The 26,316-nt window shown below is 43.6% G+C and overlaps 2 protein-coding genes across 2 annotated transcripts in view; both read right to left on the bottom strand.

Moving 5' to 3' along the window:
• Positions 1–7,643, bottom strand: part of PSAT1 (phosphoserine aminotransferase 1) — a 30,388-nt gene extending 22,745 nt beyond the window's left edge. Inside the window, exons 1-4 of the mRNA XM_007182298.3 lie at positions 7,489–7,643; positions 3,632–3,692; positions 2,628–2,697; positions 60–265 (exon numbers count right to left, since the gene is read on the bottom strand). Of these exons, the coding sequence (XP_007182360.1) occupies positions 60–265; positions 2,628–2,697; positions 3,632–3,692; positions 7,489–7,548 (397 nt within the window). The 5' untranslated portion in view covers positions 7,549–7,643. The remainder of the gene's footprint in view (positions 1–59; positions 266–2,627; positions 2,698–3,631; positions 3,693–7,488) is intronic.
• Positions 7,644–18,154: 10,511 nt separating this feature from the next.
• Positions 18,155–26,316, bottom strand: part of CEP78 (centrosomal protein 78) — a 56,167-nt gene continuing 48,005 nt past the window's right edge. The window contains exon 19 of the transcript XR_009008546.1: positions 18,155–18,229. The gene's annotated coding sequence lies outside the window, so the exon portion shown is untranslated. The remainder of the gene's footprint in view (positions 18,230–26,316) is intronic.

The following is a 26,316-nucleotide window of genomic DNA, read 5'->3' as shown; positions in this document are numbered from 1 at the left end:
TGAGGAGGGACCACTTGCCAGCCAGCATTTCACTGTCCAGCTCAGCTCCCAGCACTTACTCGTGTAACTCCCAAGTTTGGGGTGGACAATATTCACAGTTCCAAACTTCTTGGCTTCTTCCGCGGCCTTAGCTGACCAGGATCCCGTCACCACATAGTCGGCACACCTTCCTGCTTTCAGGCCAATCAGGTTTAAGGGGACAGCACTGAACTGGCCACACCCACCTCCTTGTACAAAAATCACCTTGTAGTTGTCTGGAATGGCTCTGGGCAGAAGCAGAGGTGACAGTAAACAGGGTCAAAAATTGAGAATGAGTGATGCTCTTCCAGCACTTTACCCTGGGGTGGATACACTACAAGAACGATGGTCAAGCCCCATCTCTGCCTTCCCCAACCCAGTCATTTATCTACTCAATTCCGTGCACAGATATTTACTGGGCCCTGTGGTGGAAGCTTATGGTTACTCTTTGGACAGAGCTAGTAACACCCTGCTGTTCCTTTAGGGAAGCACCGGCTGCCACTCTCAGTCCACCTGCTTCAAGGGTGGCCAATCCCAGCTCCTGGGGATGAGCACGTGACCCAAGCTGGCCAGTGGGGTTTGGTTCTGAGACCTGGATCCAGACTTCTAGAAAAGAGGAGCTGTTTCTATTGAGGGAAAGAAAGAACTCATAGGAGCTAAACCTGCAACCACTGGTGGCCATCTGGTGAAGCCAACACACAAAAAAGCAGAGCCAGGAGATGGAGAAAAAGACCTTCCTGACATCATGTGAGCTCCTAAATCACTCCTGCACTTTTCTGTTATATGAGATAATACATTCCTTTCTTTTTTTTTTTTTGCGTAAGCCAAGAGTTGGGCTTCTGTCACTTGCAACCAAAAGTCCTAAAAGTATATATGTGCTGGTCCATGCTATGAACCAGGTGGACACTGTACAGGATCTTTGATAATCCTTTAGACCTAAGCATGTATCACCTACCCAATATATATCAAGATTAACAGCAAAAATATTTGATTGCAACATGGAAAATTAAGATGATGATTGGCATGGCTACAGGCAGTAGGGTAAGGCCAGCTCAAGCCAGGGAAACTGGACCCAAGCCTTTGAGCAATGTCAGAGCTTGGGAACAGGTTACACAGACGGCCAAGGGACAGAGCTCCAGCACAGAGGTGTAAGGAAAGCACCAAAGGGCAGGGCAATGTGAGAGGGTCTTGGTCTCGCCAACACGAGGGATGGTGTGCATATATCTGGTTTTGAACCGTGCCTGCCTATATCCAGGGCTCAGGAGGCTAGCAAAGCACGCAGACAGGTCTCAGGAGACTCTAACCATGAGGTTCTCAGCAGCTGGGAGGATGGCAGCCCAAGGCAGCGTTCCTGGTTTATGTTATTCAGATGCAGGGCAGTGAACAAGGCCAAGAACTGGATGGAAGGACACCAGACAGAGGTCTAGGTACAGGGGTACAAAGAAATCGGCCCATAAATTGAACCAGAAGTTCAAGCTGGAAAGGCTCACAGGCGTGTGGGTCAAATGCCACATCTCTTGAGCCAACATTCCAAGTACCCACCCCATGAAGGATGCGATTGTTCTGTGAACATGACAGGGACCCAGCAGGCAGCCCTGGCATGCTAAGCCAAGCAGATGATTACCAGCTCCAAACACGGACATTAGCACGGGTTTCGAGGGCTCCTCACAAAAATGTCACCAAGCCCGCCCCATCTGAAGCATTTTATCAATGCAATTTAAAGGGAAGGTTATTAAATAATTAGTATAATTCCAATTTTGTTAATGAAATAATGCAAGGATGGACCCTAAAACGTTAACAGTGATTACCCCTGACTGGTGGGGTTATGGATAATTATGGTTGATTTTGTGAGTTTCTTTTTTCCCTAAACTTTCCACCATGAACATTCACTAGTTTTGTGAGCAGAAAAAAAAAAAACAAAAAAAAAATGTTTTGTTTTCAAGATGACCCTATTCATATGTCTATGTGAATATATTTATATAATATATAAAACCTCTCCTTTAAGCAACAATCTATTTAAGAACACAGTTTCCTCTGGGTAAGAAAAGCAGTGCAGATAACTAGGACAGTTCATTTGAGAAGCAGTTCCCAGAGTTCAGAACCCTTAAAATTGCCCAAAGAGCCCGTTAAAAATGAAGTTTCTACAAAGGCTCTGATTCAACAGGTCTGGAAGGGACCCAGCACTTGAATTTTTTAATACTTCCCCCACGAGTTGATTCTGACAGGTTGTATGAGGCAATACTTTAAAAGCCAGTGAACTAAGTTATAGTTAATTATGCTGACAAAGATGACCACTTCTTTGTCATTTAAATCCCTTTTAAGCCAGTTTAACTTCCACAGTGCTAAAAATATCTTTCCCAGATACAATGATTTCAAATCTTTGGAAAAACCACATAAAATAAAAATAAACATACAAATCCAGGATGAGGAACAAATAAAAAGCATTATGTACTGATCTAGTGAATTTGGGAGAATCTTAACAAGATTATTTGTAAGAATAGAATATTCTGAACACACAGCAGAGTCTAGAAAATAATGCAACAGACACCCACGTATATGGATTACCAAACAAGAATAACACAATTTTGTCTTTAAAATTTTAAACTTACAATAATTCCCGCACAAGGTTCTCTGTGTTGTTAATAATCTTAGAGAAATCTGATGACCTGTGGCTCATTTCTGTGGAAAGAAAGATAAACAAGAAAAAAAATTCCAGTTCAAAACCAAAGCAACAAAAGTTAACTATAGCTGTAACTACAAAATTTACAAATCAAATAACAACGGGAAATGTCAGTTATTTTCCATTCAAATTGTGGGCCACACTTACATTAAGGGAAAATCCAAATTGATTTTCAAACTGCAAACATTTTAACCTTATTGTCACAGCAGAATGATTTTTCAAAAGTGGCAATATTCACTGAATGAGCCATGTACTAATTTATCCTTTGGTCTCTGATTACTCACATCTTTCTCACAAACAGGAATTGTGTGCAAAGGCTGCCCTTAGGACAACAGCACAAAATTCCACACTGTGCTCTCACTTCACAGAAATCTAGGTGCATGTGCCAGATCCACAGGAACAAAATTTAATAGCAATGAGCACACAGTTAAACCCACAGTCTCTTAATAGTCTGTAGCCTTTGGAAATATCAAAAAAGAAAAAGAAAATTAAATTTAAAAAAAAGTAAATTTTAGAACTCAAAGAAACTTCATGAAATTATTAACATGCAAGATCTTCAAAAAAAGGCTTGTGTACTTTTAAACATTAATGAGTTCATGTTTAAGAACAGCAAAAACTGTAAAATGAATGTGAAGCAATTTTATAAATGTTTGGGCACTGTTAATGCAAATGTACAGGATCTTTTGATCTCAGATCTTATGCATAGCAAAAACCAATGATGCGACAGTAAGCTGAGACATATAAACCCCTCACCAGCATTTATGTTGCTTTCAAAATTGTTTCGATCAAACATGCTATGGAAGTTATTAAAATTTAAAAATATATCTACAAAGGCCTACAGGAAGACCCAGTAGAAATTCTAGGCTTGATGATGCATTTTAATTGGTTCCCTTTGAATCCTGGACATTCACAGAATCCAAAAGTAAATCTTACCAAGAACACTAATCCCAACTCCTTTGTAGTCTAATAACTCTTTTTGTATCTCTGACAATACCTAGAAAAAAAATAAAAGAAAATTTAAGATGATTTCAATATGCTGTGCACAGCTCTGGACATACAAACTGCAGTGGGGGAGGCACAGGGGAGAGGATCCACCCACCAGGCCTGTGAGGAAGCTTATGTCCCTGCCCACAGCCAATCCCCTTCCTCCCCCTATCCCCACAGAGCCCCGATGATGCAACTTACACTCAAGTTGAGAGTGAAATTATGCAACGTGACTGATGCTACGACACAGTTTTTCCAAAGGCATGAATTTACTTAGAGATAAAAACTCACTTGGACTTAAAAAAAGATCAAGTATAGAAGTTTTCTGATAACAACTCTTTAACTGTCAACTTCAGATCTTTGGGAAAAGTCTAATTCCCTAGAAAAATGTCCCTTCCACAATTGCATTTGCACTCTGACAGCAAAGGCACAAAAAGCATAAAGTTCTGGGGGACAACAAAAAAATCAATTAGGCCCAAGTTAAACTGATAACTCAATTTTCCATCTTTCTGGTCTGCTGGGATGGGTGGGGTGGGCAGGAATTAGGAAGCACCTGCTGTGAATTAAGGTTCGTCAGGGGTACTGATGTACTGATCTCTCCCCTCAACAACAGCCCTGAAGGTGATAGTCTCATCCCCAATTTGCAGGCGAGGAATCTCAGCTGTGGCCCCAGAGGTACTTAGCTGTGTGCCCTGTCCAGCCCCTTGACCCATCTTGTAAGATCACTGCAATCCCATAACCACCTTCTGCCTTACAAGGACAACTGGACAGGTGGGACCCATCTTACGGCCAATCTACCAGTGCCAGGAAACGGGGGGTGGGGGGGCAAGGCTCATTCCCTACCCCCACCCCCAAACACATAGCTCACTTGCTAGGGAGGTGCCTCATTGTTTTTTTCCCAAAGGCGAGTAAAATGCAAATTACTACACACTGAAAGAAAAACACATATTTCATATACATATCTACATAGATATATGTAGATATAGATAGCTAGATAGATAGATAGATAGATAGATATACACACTTCAGTAAGAAGAATAGAAAGCCCTTATCAGAGATGCATGCTGCATTGTTTACGAGTGAAATGACATGATATCTGTGATTGGCTTTAAAATTATCCAGGGGCAGAAGGGGAGAAAGAGGGTATGGGGGAGGGAGCGCTGAAACAAGATTGGCAAAATGTCCTTAGTTGTTAAATTTTGGATGGGTCCGTGAATTTAGTTATATTATTCCCTCTCTACCTTTGTGTATGAGCGACCTGCCATAAAGTAAAAAGAGAGAAAGAAATGCTCTAAAAATGTACACAAAATAGGTGAGATAAACCCTCTGTAGAAGCATCCTTCCATCAAAGGAGGTTCCCGTAAAAGATACAGGCTAAAGACCTCATAAAACATAATCTAGGGCTTCCCTGGTGGCTCAGTGGTTAAGAATCCGCCTGCCAATGCAGGGGACACGGGTTCGAGCCCTGGTCTGGGAAGATCCCACAGGCCGCGGAGCAACTAAGCCCGTGCGCCACAACTACTGAGCCTGCGCTCTAGAGCCTGCAAGCCACACCTACAGAGCCCTCATGCCACAACTACTGAAGCCCAGGCACCTGGAGCCTGTGCTCCGCAACAAGAGAAGCCACCGCAATGAGAAGCCCACACACCACAACGAAGAGCAGCCCCCGCTCACTGAAACTAGAGAAAAGCCTGCGTGCAGCAACGAAGACCCCATGCAGTGAAAAATTAAAATTAAAAAAAAAAACATAATCTAAACTGGATTGCAACTTGTCTGAAAAAAACACGACTTTAACAATAAAGAATGAGACAAAAAAAAGAGGTTCAAGAATTTGTCATCGTTTTTGTGGGACACATTAGCAATGGCTGATCAAACAAACTTTTGGCAAATCCTTGTCTTTAGTAAATACAAACATCTGTCTCTGATAGAATCATCCTTGAACTTCTGTTCAGACTGTATTTCTCTCATAGATAGTATTCCTTGAAAAGACATCTATAAAAGTTTATAACCAAAATCATTATAACAAGTTTTAAAAACTTCTGCCCAAAAAGCATACCCCTCTAATCCAGTGGAGTTTATTTTTTTCAAACTGAAGAATGCAACCACTTTTGTGGATAACTAATTTTTTAATGGACTAGAATAGACCAGAGCAGAGTAGAATACAAAATTGTGCATGTTGTAGTCATTAGGCTAAATATTTCATAAGCCTTTTGTTTTAATTATGTGCAGGTACTTGCTCATTTTGTGAAATATATTTTTCATTGTGGTTACAGACAAAAAAAGTTTGCAAAGCTTCTCTAATCCTTATACTTCAATTAAATCAAGAAGACACATAAATAGCAACATCTGCCCCCCCACCGCCAGCTTGGAGAGCACATAGGAGGGCATAAATCCTCCCAGGAAAATAAATAATAAGTAATTGTACTACTGATAACAACTGCCTTTATAATAAATGCAGAACAAATTACACAGGAAACAAAAAATGCGCAGAAGACTCCAAAACACAGAGAGGGAAAAAACGGTGAGGGTAGAGGAAACGTTTGCACAGCTCTGGCAGGGAATCTCACCTAAAACAGACCGCAATAACTAAGAAAAAACGAAGCCCTGTACTCTCAGCTCCTAAGAGCGCTGCCCCCAGAAAAGCAAAATGTCCTTTCCTTTCTACAATTGTAAGATTCTCTGTTCTCATCACAACACAGAGAAGTCTCTGTCCCAGAGAGATTCTACTCAGTTCAACAGCAGATAATTGTAAAGCACTTGGCTATGCCCCATGTTGCTACAACATATCATCAGAGTCATCCTGGTTAGAAAAATAAAAGTGTAACAGCAGCGGCAGGGGTCAGCGCGTCCAAGGCACAGTAGAGACTTGGCCTCCTTCACAGCTTGGGCGGTGGGAGGGGAGAATGGATGTGGAGGGAGTGGGTTTTGGAGGTTAGGGGAGGAGCCGGAACCCGGCTGGGGGCTGGGAAGGCAGGGAGTAAGTTCCACTTGCACTCGAAAGGTCTGGTAATGGCCCAGGGGAGAATTCAGTCATTCATTTGCTCCAGAACAAAGTGAACCGAACTGGGCTAGCAGCCCAAGGCCTACCAGAATTTGAATATTAGAATGCCTTTAGGGGACACTCCAGTTGAAAAAAACAAAAACAATCTACGCGTGAAACAGAGAGGAGAAAAAAGGCTTTAGGGACGGGTGGGGTATGTGAGAGACAAGGAGGGAAAGCGTGGCCTGGACTGAAGGCTTTTAAATTTACATTTCTGAAAAGCAATGTTTCCAAGTTCTGGCTAAAGGCAACACTGCTTCCGAGGGGTCGTGCGCGGGCCTCCAGTTTGCAGTTCCCTCCAGTTAACGCAATCCTCATTCACCATTCATTCACAGTGTCCATTCACGCATCCACTCAACACTGCCTGGTTCGCAGCACTGCGGGACGAGGCGAACGCAGAGTTGAGAGCTTTTTCTTTTCCGCCGCGCCCCCGGCCCGGCCGGATTGAAGGCACAGCGCCGGAGTTTGCAGGTGCGCAGCGCAGCGAGCCAGCACTCCCCGGCCGGCCGAGTTCTGCACGCGGCGCACCCGTAGCCGGCGCCAGCGACAGCTGCACAAGTAAGCCTCGCCGAGGTCCTTCCCTAATGTATTCTTCTAGAGGCCCACCCACGATAGATCGTAAACTGGGAGTGCACGCCAGTGCAGAGCGTTCGGGGAACTCCGGGCAGGGGGTGGGGATCCGGGAGCCCCGGGCAGGGATGCACAGCCACCCACGCGCCTGCTCCCGCCCGGACCGCCCTGCCGGCGCGCGCTATGGGGGACTTACCGAGCGCGGCAGTTTGGCTGGCCCGGGCCCGAAGTTGACCACCTGCATCAGGGAGTCCATGGTGCGGAAGCGGGAACTGGGAGTCTGCTGGAAAAGACCGATCGCGTGGGCAGCGCAAGTCTGCAGCCGGCGCCGACTCCGTGCTTTCTTCCAGCGACGAGCCGGCGCCCCCATTGGCCCGCGCTGTCGCTGGCCCTGCGCTGATTGGTTCGCGCAACGGGGCTCGCATCCCCATTGGTCGTGCTCCCCAGTCGAGACTCGAGAGCAGTTGCTCCTCCTCGCGTTTACTGTTTCAACCCATTTTGATCAATGCAAGGCACGCGGGAGATTGCACCAGCCAGGCGGCTCGGCTGCGCGCCCACCGGAGAACCTTGGGCGGCGAGAGGAGGCTACCCCTGCCAACTTGCGTTGGTGCTTCTGCACGCTTCATGAGGCGCTTTCCAGTCCTCCAACGCGGACCCTAGCCCCTCTCTCTGGGCTGCACTGGGAGATGGCGGAGTAAATCACCCCTCACCCCCATCCTCACCAGACCCTGGACTGGGCTCTGTTGCATTTGTTTGAACCAGCGGTCATTAATTCACCAAACTTTCCTAAGCACCCCCATGGGCGCCAGATACTCCAGGGGGGAGGAAGGGCCCCCAAGGATGGAATTGCAGGGTGAACTATGGGCCGGGGGTGGGTGCGTGGGGCATGAGGTTCTCTGCAAAACACCAAGGGGCCAAGGGTTAAAGCAGGATTAAGGGATGGAGGCGGCCAAGGACACTGAGAGAAGCCTTGGCCTAGGAAGCCTAGATGCTTCCCAGGCAAGTCCTTTTAAGTTGCTGATTCTCTATTTCCCCTTGGGAAAAGAGCGAGTTGGAACCTGGCAATACCTCTCAGGTTGTGTAGGCGCTGACAAGCTGAGTTTAGAAACGTGAGCAGATATTAACAAGAACGCGATACCCCTGAGGAGCCTCAGCCCAAGCCAGGGGAGAGGCCCAGAGTCAGGCCGGGCGCAGAGCCAGCGCGGCTCCAACTTTTCCACAGAAGTGTTCTTCTCAGAAGAACTCCAGTGGAGATCCACATGGGGTTCTGAAAGAGGGAGGTCCCCTTCCTGCGAGAAAAAAGTTCCTTTGAAGTCTGGAATTTCGTCATTTTTTTTGAAATGTGAATTTTGCCTTTTACTCCTTAATTTAACCCAGTTTCTTATAAAAATATTTTCCCAAATCTTTGAGCAAAAGAGATGCGCCAGGAATACACACAGTGCCTGTCCTGGGGCTTTCCATCACACCAGCCAGCGTCAACCACCTCAGTTTGAAAAGATTTGTAAACTGACAGGGCTAGGACTTTTGTTTGCTTTTTTGTGGTATGTGGGAGGGATGGGGCTGGGATAGGAGGCACTGCTTTAGGTTTGGGAGGTGGAGGGCAAAGTTTCTAGAAAAAGCTGAAATGAACAAGGTCACCGCCTTCCTCAGCACCTTCATTTAGAAAATTGCAAAACTGAGTAGAGGGTATGAACGTCAGTCCATAAACTCAGGTGTGCAAGAATTGTCGCGTATCCATTATTGTATATAATGACTTAGTGTAGACCCCCTAGCAGCTAATCTACCAGGGGAGTGGGGGAGTTAGCCTTCCTCCTTCCTGGAGTCCTTAATCCCAGGGATTTACACAGTCCTGTGGTATGGGATAGGGAGGGAAGCATTCATCCATTTGGTCCTCCTTCCCCAGAAAATGTGGCTGAGTTTTCTCCACTGTTGAAGTCTATATGCTGCTTCAGTAAATTAGCTCTCTACCACTTTTATGACCCACTGAGGAATACAGGAAATTTGGGTGGGGTCAGGGCGGCTATCATCCCATCTGCCAAGACATGCCATGCAGTCATTCCTCTGAGGGCCTTGCAGTTTTCCTAGATGATATTACAGGGAAGTAAGGCACACAGACCCTCTGCCCAGGGACATGCTGACCTCTGTCTCTCTCTCTCTTCCAACTGAAGGAAATCTCTTTTTCATTCTAAGAAGAATCCATCTCTTTGTATGTTTCTTCCTCACATTCTGTCCACAGACACCTTAAGCCGGGGCCACTTAGGGATAGAAAGACAGTGGTTAAGATTGTGGTGAACTGAAACGCACATGCCCATTTGTGGCAGAGTTGCACCAGCCCACCATACATTTATGCCTCCCCTTCCATGGAATAGAGTCTTTGTCAGGCTCCACATTTCACAGCTCCCCTTGCATCAAGGCAGGTCATGTGACTGGAACCCACCAATGGAATGAAACAGAGGATGTCACTTTCAGACCAAGGTGGTTGAGAATAGTGTGCTTCTCCACTGCCTTTTTCCCATTCCACAGGCTGAAATCAAAGAATCCAAGGCCCTTGTGGATGGTGGAGACACAGAAAGGAAGGAGCCCCAGTCTCTGAATTACCTGCCCTGGGCTCGTTGTACATGAGTGAGAAATCAACTTCTCCTGGGTTATGCCACTGAAATCTGAAGGGCTATGTTATCCTAACTAATACACCATTCTAAATGCAACAGCTGCAGCTCAGATCCAGCTGGTTGTTGCCAGGTGAGGCAACCAAGGTTGCTCAAGCTATCTTCCCAATTTAAACAGAAACCAGAAACCCAGATTTTTATGTGAAATTTCACAACTTTTAAACATCTACACATTTCAGACAACACTGTACAGATCAATATTGTGAGGGGTCAGACCTAGCTTCCCTGCAGGCCTGATTCAGCCTGCTGGTCGCCAGCTCTCCTTCTAAGGACTGCTTTATAGTATTCTGCCACGTATTTCCCCTCATTCAGCACGGAACACCCTTCCTCTCCCTGCCTGAATAAGGGAACAGGAAAAGGGAAGACACTGGGGAAAATATAATCTTAAAATATTATTCTGTCACCCTTGCCTATTCTGCAGTGCAGGTGTATAAAGATAGCTCAGGGAACCCCTGCATTTCACGTGGGCCCCTCCCCTCCTAGTAGATTCTCCTGAAATGTATATTTTGTAAATATCAGTTTTTCACAGGTATTATTTATTGAGCCCTTACTATGTGTGAAAGCTGGACTTCACTGCCATTTCCAGTCAGATTGGTGTCCTGTTTAGAGGGGAGTAGGAAGAGAAGAGAAGGCAACTCTGAGGAAGGAAGAAACCTATTGGAAATGAGGTGAGGTTATTTCTGCTGCCCTTTTGGTAGCTGGAGATGAAGATCCTTTTTCCTTATCATTATTTCCAGAGAAAATAGGGAATGGGGTGAGGGAGTCATCACAGTTTATGTAGCAAAAGAAATTAAAAGTCACAATCCTATTACACTTTTCATTCTGACCCCAACTGATAGGAAAATATATCTATCCTACTCACTGTATTACCTCAGTTTATTTCCTCACCCTACTTTCTTATTGTGATAAAATATACATAAAATATACCATTTAAACCATTTTTAAATGTACAATTCAGTGGCATTCGTACATTCACAGGGTTGTGCAACCATCACCACCATCCATCTCCAGAACTTTTTCACCTTCCCTAACTGAAACTCTGTCTGTACCCATTAAACAATGTCCCCATTCCCCCTCTCCCAGCCCCTGCAAACCACCATTCAACTTTCGGTCTCTGAATTTGACTGCTGTAAGTGAAAAGGAACAGGACTCTGTGGGGCCTTCCCGGGGACTGACCCCTGTGTCCCCTGCCTCTTGTTTATAGAAAAGCTTTAGGCACCTAGGCTTTCCCTGAGTTCCAAAGGGCAATTTTAATATCAGAGAAGTGAGAAAATGCAGAAACAAAAGAAAGCAGTCAAGCAAGACAAAATAATTTATCCATAAAACAAAGTCAAGGACCTTTAGTTCCTCCTCAAGGGCTGTAGATAATATCCTGAGTCATATCCTTGAATTGTTTTGCAGATGCTAAAGCCCCCACCAGGCGGGAGAAGTTAACTGCACGCTGCCCACCAGCACATAGAGCCCAGACTGGTTGGAACCACAAGGTTGATGACTGACATTCCCAAAACATCACCCTGTTGCCCTCCCACCCCATCAGTCAAGCAAGGTGATCACCTATAACCCTCAGCCCTAATGTTGCCTTTAAAAACCCTTCCCTGAAAGCCATCTGGGAGTTCAGGTCTTTTGAACATTAGCTGCTTATTCTCCTTGCTTGACACTTTGCAATTAATGCTATACTTTCCTTCACCACAGATGGGTGTCAGTAAACTAGCTTTGCTGCGTGTCGGGTGACTGAACCCAAATTTGGTTCGGTGATAAAAGTATCTCCTATAAGTGGAACATACAGAATTTGTCTTTTGTGACCAGCTTATATCACTTAGCACAATGCCTTCAAGGCTCACACATTTTGCTTTTTTAAAAAAATTTATTTAATAGACTATTTTTTAGAGCAGTTTTAGGTTTGCAGCAAAATTGAGAGGAAAGTACAGAGATTTCCCTCTACCTCCCACCTCTCCCTACACACACATAACCTCCCCCATTATCAATATCCCCTACTGGAGTGGTACATTTGTTACAACCGATGAACCTACATTGACACATCATTATCACCCAAAGTCCACAGCTTGCATTAGGGCTCACTCTTAGCGTTGCACATTCTGTAGGTTTGGACAAGTGTATAATGTATCCATCATTATAGTATCATACAGAGTAGTTTCACTGCCTAAAAATCCTCTGTGCTCTGCCTGTTCATCCCTCAATTCCCCCTTTTTGCTTCATTTCTAAATAATCAGTATAGAGAGCATTCCACCACAAGATTCACACAAGTAAAATCTCTAAGGGGATCATTTCAAGAGAAGTGATGTCTATGGACCAGTGGGCAACATTACACAGGGAACCGAATACTGCTTATATCTCCTGACATCCTAAAAAGATTCTGATATAGAAAAAGCACCAGATTTTTTTAACCTGAAAATGTATTTATTTCACTACTTTTTTTTTTTAAAGGAAAGGAACAAAACTCCTGGCACCATCTCTCTAGCTGTAGACACACTATTCATCACACCCAGCACCCTGGCCCTGGTCATATACATATGCAGTTTTTGGATCAGCACTATTCACCTGGGCTAGCTCATTCATTCCAGGGTCCCATGTGGAAGCATGAAAATGGACCACAGAACACTTGTTTAATCACCTGTCCAAAGTCTATGTGTGCCTACAATAGAAACCATCATCTCAGGGTTTTATTTCGTTTTGTTTTTTATAAATTTATTTATCTATCTATCTGTCTATCTTTGGCTGCATTGGGTCTTCGTTGCTGTGCGTGGGCTTTCTCTAGTTGCGGCAAGCTGGGGCTACTCTTCGTTGTGGTGCACGGGCTTCTCATTGCAGTGGCTTCTTTTGTTGCGGAGCACAGTCTCTAGGTGTGTGGGCTTCAGTAGTTGTGGCACACAGGCTCAGTAGTTGTGGCTCGCGGGCTCTAGGCTCACGGGCTTCAGTAGTTGTGGCTCGCAGGCTCAGTAGGTGTGGCTCACAGGCTCTAGAGCGCAGGCTCAGTAGTTGTGGCGCACGGGCTTAGTTGCTCCGCGGCATGTGGGGTCTTCCCTCCCGGCCCAGGGATCGAACCCGTGTGCCCTGCATTGGCAGGCGGATTCTTAACCACTGTGCCACCAGGGAAGCCCCATCATCTCAGTTTTAAGATGACTTTTGTAGTGTTAATAATCTGGTGGTAGTTTTGTTCTTTCCTCTTCTTTCTGGGGGCAGATCAAATACTAAGACAAAGGAAGGAGACAGAGCAAAGCCAGGGATATTGGGGGCGGGGGGGGGGGCGTGGGTGGAGCCAGTGCAGGACTTGGATCTTCCTGCTTCTCCCCTTTTTCTCATACTCCAAACTCCGAAGGACCACACACACTGCCTCAGAAATAAACAGTGATTGTGATTTAATTTATTTTTTGGCTTATGTTTGGTACAAGAAGGCAGCAAAGATTAATACAAAAATAACAAGAATTCAAATTCAAAGCTGCCATGGGTGAGAGCCGTTTCTGTAATCACAGAAATGAAATGGAAGAAGAGCAAGGCAGGCACTGTGGCTGGAGAGGAGTGACTGGGAACAAGGGGAAGACTGGTTCAACGTGTCATGGTTTATGTATATGGCGAACAGACTTTTTAATGACATAGAAATATTCCAGTAAAAAAAAAAAAATCTCACCTCTTTGGAGTCACAATACTCAAATGTAGACAAATTTATAGCCCCTAACAAAACATTAACAAATGCATTCAGACTCATTCATTCATTCAACAAAGACTGCATTCTTACCATGTATTACATAGAATACAGGCACAGTCCCTGCCCTCCTGGAGCGTCTGGTGTTTGATATGTTTATATAGAATTCTTCTATATTTTACCAGTGCCATCTGCCCAAAGAGGCCTGCCCTGGACACCCTAATGTGAAAGCCTCCCCCTCCATGCCTGGTGGTCCTGAGATCTCTTACCCTGCGAACATCTCTTCTTTCCATAGCACAAATCACCTCTAACATGCTACATAATTGGTTCATTTATTATGTGTATTGTCTGTGTGGTAGCATGTAAGCTCTGTGAGGGCAGGGCTTTTTTCTGGTTGGTTTACTAATACACCTAGAACAGTGCCTAGCCCAGGTAAACTCACAATAAAGATCTGTTGAGCGAAAGACTGAATTTATAAATACAGATCTACTGTGGTACATTTCCTAAAGCAAAGAAAGGTGTGTCCCAAAGTTGAAGTCTTCACCTCTAGCGACAGAAAACCGCTTGCCATAATTAATGAATTACCCCCACCCCATTCTGCAAGGTTTCAGAGGAGGTTTTATCTTTTCTCATTGTCTTATTCAGTCCCTTAGCAAGTCTGTTCTACTTCCAAACTTTTCTCCAGTCCATCTACTTCTCTCTATCACCTGCCTAGTCCAGGTTCCCATGGGCTCTTCTAGATTCCTAGACCTGCTTTCCTTGCATTCACTTTGCCCCCCTTAGAATCCATTCTCCAAACAGCAGCAAGTCATCTTTTAAAAACATGCATGGAGTATATCATGTAACTGCCCTGCTAAAGTCCTCTAACAGCTTGCCATTACATTTAGAACCGCACTCCTAATGGGCCCACCAGACCCCCCTGACCTGGTCCTTGGTCACCTCTCGGCTCAGCCCTTGACTTGCTCAATCTCCAAACTGCTCCTTCAGTCCCAGGGCCCTCTCAGGCTCCTTCCCTCCCCAGCTGGCTCTGCCCATCTCTGTCCATTTTAGGCTCCATCTTGTCAAATCTTGCCTGACCTCCTTATCAAAAGTACCCCCAGCCCACCCTCCAGTTCCTCATCGTCTTATTTCCTGGGCCATTTCTCTCATAACTTGCCAGTCTCTGAAATACTCATATACTTATTCATTATCCACCCCAGAATGTACTTCCTCTGAGAGCTGAGACTTTGCCTGCCTTATGTATGGCTATACCACAGCATGAGGTATGGTACTTCTAGAATGACTATACAGGGCAGGAAGAAAGAAAGAAATGACATTGCTGACAGTCTTTGTTGCTGAGAGAAAGAGATTATTATTTTTCTAGAACTTTCCATAGTGAATATTCAAAACTTAATCAACTTTTAAAAAGTTGGTTATTTTTAAATAGTGGGGTGAGGAGACGCATAAGACCACCAAGAAGCCCTGGTGATCCTGGGATGCCACTTTGCAGCTTTGGAGAGCCTGTGACTGCTGAGGCCCATCCTCCCACCAGGTGTTTCTGCTGAGGCTGAAAGGCTGGTCGCTGCATCAAGTACTAACACGTCGTCCTGCAGTTAGAATTCTAGGTCAGTGTTTTCACTGACGATGGAATCCCTTCTATCCAACTGACACTGGATCCAATCCCACTTCTCTGACTGCACAACTACCTAAAGTTTACGACGGGTCTTGGCGAGTTGCAAGTTGTTGAAGGGATGTGTTTTATGGGGGAAGAAGAGGTAGTTAGAGGAGCAGGGCTGGGGGGTGGGGGTGGGTAGTGTACAACTGTTTCTCAAACTCACAGAGCTGGAAGGAATCTTGGAATGTGATCTAGAATCATCTATTCACACATTCTGAGAACCAGTCTCTCCCAGCGTTGTCCTGGAGTGGTGGGCAGGAAAATTACATTCCCCTATAAGTCAGCACAAAGCCATTACCAGAGGATTGCCCAGAGATTGGGGTGGAGGCTTGAAGAACTGGGGAATGGGATGGAATTATCACCATCTTTATATTAAGGCTGTCTACCTATATCAAAATATGAAGTATTTTCAGCCTGTCACACACGTTTTTGGGTATCTGTTATCAATTTCAAATTGTAGAGCTCAGGAACTTAGTGCAACTCCTTCACTTTCTAATGAGGAAAATGGTCCAAGGGGTGAAGTGATGCTGTCAGGGTGGAAGTGATGCTGTCTCTGTGACCTGCTTGTAATCTCTTCTCACATTTCACAGAAGGAAAGGCTGAAACCCAGCTCACGGATCTGTCTAGGGTCACCAAGAATCGGGTGAATCAGACCAAGGAGAGGACACCAAACCATCGCCCTTCTATTCCAGAGTATGACCCTTCTACTTCCCCGCTTATTAAAATGATTTAAAGCTGTCAGGAAAGTAATTTAAATGCTCCCAGGAGAGAGTAAACTCAGAGAACTAGAACTGAACCTGAGCAACAGACAAGATCTAAAAATTGAAGTGTGTGGGCAGAGGAGGCCACCACATGGGCGCCCTGGGATGCTGCCACTCCCTCAGTAACAGGCTGCATCCTCTCAGGACAGCAGGCAAGGCTGCAGACAGCGTTCCTGTGACTTTTTACCGGTGCTGGTTCCTAGTCTGCCGGCCCCAGAGTTGATCCATGATATCTCAAGCAGCCTTGGTTAAGCTTTTCCATTTTTCTCTGTAGATCTCTGGTCCCTTTTCACCCTAAGCTACTTCTCACCTCTTTTCATTCGTTTATCTCCAAGTTAGCTGTTGACATCTTGCTAGTCCTCAGTCTTTCTGCAACTGCTCAGTGCCACAGGTACATTTTAAATCATCCTTAAGGGGACGGCTCAGAGGAGAAGCTTTCTGACCGGTTTGCAATATAATTTTTTTTGCAATATAAATTTTGAGACGCGTTTATATAGAAGGCCCGGCATTTGGGAGATTCTCTCTTCTTCCCTATTTTTTTTTTAAAGTTTTTGTTTATTTATTTATTTATTTATTGGCTGCTGCGTTGGGTCTTAGCTGCCCCACAGCATGTGGGATCTTAGTTCCCTGACCAGGGATTGAACCCGCATCCCCTGCATTGGAAGGCGGATTCTTTACCACTGGACCACCAGGGAAGTTCCTTCCCTATTTTTTGAACTTCACTTGTTTACACACTGTTTTGGTCCCTGGAGACACATATGGTACTTTGCCTTTGTTTTCCTAGATCTCCTTACACAAGAAAAATGTGAATAGCATTTGTTGTTCCAAAATGGTTTTCTTCTTTTTTTCAGTTTTCCTGAGGCAAATGTAACATATGAGCGCTTTAAAATATTCAGGCCTTCTAGAAATTCAGAGTGTAGACAGAGAATGTCCAAACTTCAAGGCAATTTTAGTTTAGGTATATATTTTGAATTGATAATATATTCATATGATTCAAAAGTTGAACATATAAAAGGTGTGCAGTGAAAATGTCCTAGTCTTCTAACCCTCTAGGTCCCACCCCGTCTCCACTCGTAGCCACTTTTATTAGTTGCTTTAGTACCTTTCCAGAGTTTCTTTAGCAAATATAAGCAAATACAAATATATACTTATTTCCTCCCTCCCTTTTACACAAAAGGTAGCACACTACATGCACTTCTTTGCATCTTGCTTTTTAAATTTTACAGCAGAGCAAAATTTGGTTTAGAATGTAAAGTAACCAGAAATAAACAGGCTTCCCTGATAGCGTAGTGGTTAAGAATCCGCCTGCCGACGCAGGGGACACGGGTTTGAGCCCTGGTCCGGGAAGATCCCACATGCCGCGGAGCAACTAAGCCCGTGCGCCACAACTACTGAGTCTGCACTCTAGAGCCCGTGAGCCACAACTACTGAGCCCACGTGCCACAACTACTGAAGCCTGCGTGCCTAGAGCCCGTGTTCCACAACAAGGGAAGCCACCGCAATGAGAAGCCCACGCACCACAACGAAGAGTAGCCCCCCTCGCCACAACTAGAGAAAGCCCGCGTGCAGCAATGAAGACCCAACTCAGCCAATAAATAAATAAATAAATTTATATTAAAAAAAAAAAGAAACCAGAAATAAAAGGCCATATACACATGTGTGCATACACACACATGGACACACACACTTCTTCTTTTGGTATAACTAAGCAGGATAAATTAATTGAGCCAGTAATTGTTCAGCCTGCTCCTCCTTATGGGCCTTAGGAGAAGGTCTGATGTTCCATTTCTGATGCAACAGTTTTGGATGAGAAGATCCTGTTCGACAGATAATAGCAGAAGACGGGGGCAGGTGAGCCCATCTAAGAGCCAGAACTGCTCAGGTTCATGCTTTGCTTATTCAAAGACACTGAGACTCAACTCTTTTAGGGCCAACCACAACTGGGGATGCCTCTCTGAGGTGATTCTTTTTATCACCAGGAAAGAGAAATCACAGCACACGGAGAGACAGAAATTGGGAAATGGGCTGCTTCTTTATTCCCTGTAAATACAATGTCAGTACAATTACAGAACTCACCATCTGTCTGAGAGTGAGACTTTTCAACAGTCCAAACCATGCCAGGGTGCCGAGCTGGTGAAGTTCACTCCTTATCATGTGGCCAACCAGGAAGTATGCTTAGAAGTTCAGTCACGCCTCTGAAAACATAATTGTTCTGAGAAATCCTCCCATTTTGTTATTTCTCCCAACACAAAAACTAAAATTTCATGGTGTCAACCAATCACAATCTTCCTTAACTTCTTTTGGATGCGTGTGCACATGCACGCACACACACACACACACACACATATTTATTTCAAAGGAACAACCAAGCCTATTTTTCCAGAGGGACTTAGCCCTTTCAAGAAACACCACATTATTCTCCTTCGTCACAACACAGACAAGCTATTTCCTGAAAGGAACACAGAAACTCTAGTGCATTTTGCTTAAGAACAATAGTCCCAGTTCTGTTAAAAACATCTTATATGTTTATGTTGGGGGAACTCAGACCTACACAGGGAATTTTCCCAAGAGTCTTCCATAATAGCAACTCAAACCACTCTTCAATCAGCAGAACTCAGCTTCTGGCTACATATCTTTTCCATCTTTGGCCATTTCTACCCTGCAGCAAAACATCAGCCAGTGACAGCATCCAACTTTGGGACCAGAATATTTGGAGGACAGTTTGAGATTCTTCTTTCTTTTGCTTCTTTACACCCTATACTGTCAATAAATAGCTGGCTTTTCTTTACTAAGTCAATTTAACTGGGGAGATATAGGGTATGCTATTTTTCTCTGTTTTACCTTCTCTAGCCAACTCAGGAAGAACAAAAGTTAAACCCTGTTAAAGAAGTGAGCAATGGACTTCCCTGGTGGTCCAGTGGTAAAGAATTTGCCTTACAATGCAGGGGACCCAGGTTCGATCCCTGGTCAGGGAACTAAGAGCCCACGTGCCGTGGGGCAACTAAACCCACTTGCCTCAACTAGAGCCCGCACACCCTGGAGCCTGCATGCCACAACTAGGGAAGAGAAAAAGCCCATACGCCACAACTAGAGAGAAGCCCGCCCACCACAACAAAGAGCACGTGCACTGCAACAAAAGACCCCGCATATGCCTCAACAAAGATCCCGTGGGCTGCAACTAAGACCCAACGCAGCCAAAAATAAATTAAATAAATAAAGGGAGATTGGTTCAAGATGGCGGAGTAGAAGGACATGCTCTCACTCCCTCTTGCGAGAACACCAGAATCACAACTAACTGCTGAACAGTCATCAACAGGAAGACTCTGGAACTCACCAAAAAAGATACCCCACATCCGAAGACAAAGGAGAAGCCACAGTGAGATGGTAGGAGGGGTGCAATCACAATAAAATCAAATCCCATAACTGCTGGATGGGTGACTCACAAACTGGAGAACACTTATACCACAGAAGTCCACCCACTGGAGTGAAGGTTCTGAGCCCCATGTCAGGCTTCCCAACCTGGGGGTCTGGCAACGGGAGGAGGAATTCCTAGAGAATCAGACTTTGAAGGCTAGCGGGATTTGATTGCAGGACTTCGACAGGACTGAGGGAAACAGAGACTCCACTCTTGGAGGGCACACACAAAGTAGTGTGCGCATCGGGACCCAGGGGAATGAGCAGTGACCACATAGAGACTGAACCAGACCTACCTGCTAGTGTTGGAGGGTCTCCTGCACAGGCAGGGGGTGGCTCTGTCTCACCAAGAGGACAAGGACACTGGCAGCAGAAGTTCTGGGAAGTACTCCTTGGCGTGAGCCCTCCCAGAGTCCGCCATTAGCCCCACCAAAGAGCCCGGGTAGGCTCCAGTGTTGGGTCGCCTCAGGCAAAACAACCAACAGGGAGGGAACCCAGCCCCACCCATCAGCAGACAAGTAGATTAAAGTTTTACTGAGCTCTGCCCACCAGAGCAACACCCAGCTCTACCCACCACTAGTCCCTCCCATCAGGAAACTTGCACAAGCTTGTTAGAGAGCCTCATCCACGAGAGGGCCGACAGCAGAAGCAAGAAGAACAACAATCCTGCAGCCTGTGGAACAAAAATCACATTCACAGAAAGATAGAAAAGATGAAAAGGCGGAGGGCTATCTACCAGATGAAGGAACAAGATAAAACCCCAGAAAAACAACTAAATGAAGTGGAGATAGGCAACCTTCCAGAAAAAGAACTCAGAATAATGATAATGAAGATGATCCAGGACCTCGGAAAAAGAATGGAGGCAAAGTTCGAGAAGATGCCAGAAATGTTTAATAAAGATCTAGAAGAATTAAAGAACAAACAAACAGAGATGAACAATACAATAACTGAAATGAAAACTACACTAGAAGGAATCAATAGCAGAATAACTGAGGCAGAAGAACGGATAAGTGACCTGGAAGACAGAATGGTGGAATTCACTGCTGTGGAACAGAATAAAGAAAAAAGAATGAAAAGAAATGAAGACACCCTAAGAGACCTCTGGGACATCATTAAATGCAACAACATTTACATTATAGGGGTCCCAGAAGGAGAAGAGAGAGAGAAAGGACCCGAGAAAATATTTGCAGAGATTATGGTCGAAAACTTCCCTAACATGGGAAAGAAAATAGCCACCCAAGTCCAGGAAGCACAGAGAGTCCCATACAGGATAAACCCAAGAAGAAACACGCCGAGACACACAGTAATCAAATTGGCAAAAATTAAAGAAAAAGAAAAATTATTGAAAGCAGCAAGGGAAAAATGACAAATAACATACAAGGGAACCCCCATAAGGTTAACAGCTGATTTCCAGCAGAAACTCTACAAGCCAGAAGGGAGTGCCATGATATACTTAAAGTGATGAAAGGGAAGAACCTACAACCAAGATTACTCTACCCGGCAAGGATCTCATACAGATTCGATGGAGAAATCAAAAGCTTTACAGACAAGCAAAAGCTAAGAGAATTCAGCACCGCCAAACCAGCTCTACAACAAATGCTAAAGGAAATTCTCTAAGTGGGAAACACAAGAGAAGAAAAGGGCCTACAAAAACAAACCCAAAACAATTAAGAAAATGGTCATAGGAACATACATATTGATAATTACCTTAAACGTGAATAGATTAAATGCTCCAACCAAAAGACACAGGCTTGCTGAATGGATACAAAAACAAGACCCATCTATATGCTGTCTACAAGAGACCCACTTTAGACCTAGGGACAGATACAGACTGAAATTGAGGGGATGGAAAAAAATATTCCATGCAAATGGAAATCAAAAGAAAGCTGGAGTAGCAATAATCATATCAGATAAAATAGACTTTAAAATAAAGAATGTTACAAGAGACAAGGAAGGACACTACATAATGATCAATGGATCAATCCAAGAAGAAGATATAACAATTATAAATAGATATGCACCCAACATAGGAGCACCTCAATACATAAGGCAACTGCTAACAGCTCTAAAAGAGGAAATCGACAGTAACACAATAATAGTGGGGGACTTGAACACCTCACTTACACCAATGGACAGATCATCCAAACAGAAAATTAATAAGGAAACAGAAGCTTTAAATGACACAATAGACCAGATAGATTTCATTGATATTTATAGGACATTCCATCCAAAAACAGCAGATTACACTTTCTTCTCAAGTGTGCATGGAACATTCTCCAGGAAAGATCACATATTGGGTCACAAATCAAGCCTCAGTAAATTTAAGAAAATTGAAATCATATCAAGCATCTTTTCTGACCACAATGCTATGAGATTAGAAATCAATTACAGGGAAAAAAACGTAAAAAACACAAACACGTGGAGGCTAAACAATACATTACTAAATAACCAAGAGATCACTGAAGAAACCAAAGAGGAAATCAAAAAATACCTAGAGACAAATGACAATGAAAACACGACGATCCAAAACCTATGGGATGTGGCAAAAGCAGTTCTAAGAGGGAAGTTTATAGCTATACAAGCCTACCTCAAGAAACAAGAAAAATCTCAAATAAAAACTCTAACCTTACACTTAAAGGAACTAGAGAAAGAAGAACAAACAAAACCCAAAGCTAGCAGAAGGAAAGAAATCATAAAGATCAGAGCAGAAATAAATGAAATAGAAACAAAGAAAACAATAGCAAAGATCAATAAAACTAAAAGTTGGTTCTTTGAGAAGATAAACAAAATTGATAAACCATTAGCCAGACTCATCAAGAAAAAGAGGGAGAGGACTCAAATCAATAAAACTAGAAATGAAAAAGGAGAAGTTACAACAGACACCGCAGAAATACAAAGCATCCTAAGAGACTACTACAAGCAACTTTATGCCAATAAAATGGACAACCTGGAAGAAATGGACAAATTCTTAGAAAGGTATAGCCTTCCAAGACTGAACCAGGAAGAAATAGAAAATATGAACAGACCAATCACAAGTAATGAAATTGAAACTGTGATTAAAAATCTTCCAACAAACAAAAGTCCAGGACCAGATGGTTTCATAGGTGAATTCTATCAAACATTTAGAGAAGAGCTAACACCCATCCTCAAAGTCTTCCAAAAAATTGCAGAGGAAGGAACATTCCCAAACTCATTCTATGAGGCCACCATCATTCTGATACCAAAACCAGACAAAGATACTACAAAAAAAGAAAATTACAGACCAATATCACTGATGAATATAGATGCAAAAATCCTCAACAAAATACTAGCAAACAGAAACCAACAACACATTAAAAGGATCATACACCATGATCAAGTGGGATTTATCCCAGGGATGCAAGGATTCTTCAATATACGCAACTCAATCAATGTGACATACCATATTAACAAATTGAAGAATAAAAACCATACGATCATCTCAATAGAAGCAGAAAAAGCTTTTGACAAAATTCAACACCCATTTATCATAAAAACTCTCCAGAAAGTGGGCATAGAGGGAACCTAACTCAACATAATAAAGGCCATACATGACAAACCCACAGCAAACGTCATTCTCAATGGTGAAAAACTGAAAGCATTTCCTCTAAGATCAGGAACGAGACAAGGATGTCCACTCTCACCACTATTATTCAACATAGTTTTGGAAGTCCTAGCCACGGCAATCAGAGAAGAAAAAGAAATAACAGGAATACAAGTTGGAAAAGAAGAAGTAAAACTGTCACTGTTTGCAGATGACATGATACTATACATACAGAATCCTAAAGATGGCACCAGAAAACTACTAGAACTAATCAATGAATGTGGTAAAGTAACAGGATACAAAATTAATGCACAGAAATCTCTTGCATTCCTATACACTAATGATGAAAAATCTGAAAGAGAAATTATGGAAACACTCCCATTCACCACTGCAAAATAAAGAATAAAATACCTAGGAATAAACCTACCTAGGGAGACAAAAGACCTGCAGAAAACTATAAGACACTGATGAAAGAAATTAAAGATGATACCAACAGATGGAGAGATATACCATGTTCTTGGATTGGAAGAATCAATATTGTGAAAGTGACTATACCACCCAAAGCAATCTACAGATTCAAAGCAATCCCTATCAAATTACCAATGGCATTTTTTACGGAACTAGAACAAATCATCTTAAAATGTGTATGGAGACACAAAAGGCCCCGAAGAGCCAAAGCAGTCTTGAGGGAAAAAAACGGAGCTGGAAGAATCAGACTCCCTGACTTCAGACTATACTACAAAGCTACAGTAGTCAAGACAATATGGTACTGGCACAAAAACAGAAACATAGATCAATGGAACAAGATAGAAAGCCCAGAGATAAACCCATGCACCTATGATCAACTAATCTATGACAAAGGAGGCAAAGATAGACAATGGAGAAAAGACAGTCTCTTCAATAAGTGGTGCTGGGAAAACTGGACAGCTACATGTGAAAGAATGAAATTAGAACACTCCCTAACACCATACACAAAAATAAACTCAAAATGGATTTGAGACCTAAATGTAAGACCGGACACTAAAACTCGTAGAGGAAAACATAGGAAGAACACTCTTTGACATCAATCACAGCAAGATCTTTTTTGATCCACCTCCTACAGTAATGGAAATAAAAACAAAAATACACAAATGGGACCTAATGAAACGTCAAAGCTTTTGCACAGCAAAGGAAACCATAAACAAGACGAAAAGACAACCCTCAGAATGGGAGAAAATATTTGCAAACGAATCAATGGACAAAGGATTAATCTCCAAAATATATAAACAGCTCATGCAGCTCAATATTAAAAAAAGAAACAACCCAATCAAAAAATGCGCAGAAGACCTAAATAGATATTTCTCCAAAGAAGACATACAGATGGCCAAGAAGCACATGAAAAGCTGCTCAACATCACTAATTATTAGAGAAATGCAAATCAAAACTACAATGAGGTATCACCTCATACCACTTCGAATGGGCATCATCAGGAAATCTACAAACAACAAATGCTGGAGAGGGTGTGGAGAAAAGGGAACCCTCTTGCACTGTTGGTGGGAATGTAAATTGATACAGCCACTATGGAGAACAGTATGGAGGTTCCTTAAAAAACTAAAAGTAGAATTACCATATGACCCAGCAATCCCACTACTGGGCATATACCCAGAGAAAACCATAATTCAAAAACACACATGCACCCCATTGTTCATTGCAGCACTATTTACAATAGCCAGGTCATGGAAGCAACCTAAATGCCCATCGACAGACGAATGGGTAAAGAAGTTGTGGTACATATATACAATGGAATATTACTCAGCCATAAAAAGGAACGAAATTGGGTCATTTGTAGAGACGTGAATGCATCCAGAGACTGTCATACAGAGTGAAGTAAGTCAGAAAGAGCAAAACAAATATTGTATATTAACGCATATATGTGGAACCTAGAGAAATGGTACAGATGAACTGGTTTGCAGGGCAGAAATTGAGACACCGATGTAGAGAACAAACATATGGACACCAAGGGGGGAAAGTGGTGGCGGGTGGTGGTGGTGGTGGTGTGATGAATTGGGAGATTGGGATTGACATGTATACACTGATGTGTATGAAATGGATGACTAATAAGAACCTACTGTATAAAAAAAAATAAAATAAAATTCAAAAATTCAAATAAATATATAAATAATAAATCTAAAAAAATAAAAAAAAGAAGTGAGCAAAACTTGAGCAAAGAACTGAAAGGGGGTTAAAATCAAGAGAACACTCAATAGTGATCCGAGCAGTGAAAAGCTGGAAGAAGGACCTCAGTTCTTGTCTTCTTTGAAGAAAGAATTCAGCAAAGAGACCAAGATTGTGACAAAAATACAAGTGTTTATTAGAAACAAAATGAGTGTGAAAGGACACACAGGTGGACTCAGAGTGAGTTATGCACCATAGGGGCAGCATAGGTTGCTTATATAGGGGCAGTTTTCCAGGTTGTCTCTGGCCAGTCATCTGCATATTTGGTACTGGTGTGCAAGCACATCTCTCAGCCAAGATGGATTCCAGCTGGCATCTTCTCCCTCCTTTTGTCCTTCCTCTAGACTGAGGGCCTTCTCTTCACATGTGTCAGGCCGGGAAATCCACAGGAATGCACCCAGTCAGGGCCTAGTGCTCCCACTGGTATCCCATCTCAAAGCCTTAGCAGGAGACCAGGTGCAGCTGCTCAGCCTGGTGCTTCTCTCTCTCCTACCTATCTCCTACCTCTATAGCATGAATCAAATTGCGGGTTAGGTATTTGAAAGACTATAAGGGCTGAAAGTGCCCTTCAGATGGTGGTGTCTAGCGCCCCATCTTATAGCAGACTAGAAAGTAACTCATCCCAGATCACGCAGCATATTAATGGCAGAGGCAGAAACCAGATTGCTCTCCTTTGCTCTTAGACCACTGTTCAAGGGACCATTTCCTGCTACTCCTCATTTCCTTATGGAGGGAAGGCAGTGGACTAATCCTGTCGCTAGTCCATATTCACAGGAACGCTGGGTGGCCTGTGCTCAATTCACTTAGCTACATCCCTGGACTCTTCTAATTGCAATTGACACAAATCCCGCTCCAACCATCAGAAGGGAAATGAATCCATTATGTTGAACCTGGAAGCAAACCTCAGGGCGGGTGGGAGGGTAAGGCTTGGCTTCAGGGGCAACCTAGACAAGAAACCCACGTGCTGGGACTCTCTTCCTTTGCTTCTGCTGTGAAAATCGTCGTGGAAGGACTACAGGGCCCTTGGGTCTCACGCCCACTCCTGCACTCAGGGGTGCAGAGCAATAGGGTTGGCAGCACCCACTGAGTCAC

This window comes from Balaenoptera acutorostrata, chromosome 6 (assembly GCF_949987535.1).
Source record: "Balaenoptera acutorostrata chromosome 6, mBalAcu1.1, whole genome shotgun sequence".
Taxonomy (NCBI): domain Eukaryota; kingdom Metazoa; phylum Chordata; class Mammalia; order Artiodactyla; family Balaenopteridae; genus Balaenoptera; species Balaenoptera acutorostrata.
Note: the sequence above shows the minus strand (reverse complement) of the source record. Positions and strands in the feature narration are given on the sequence as shown.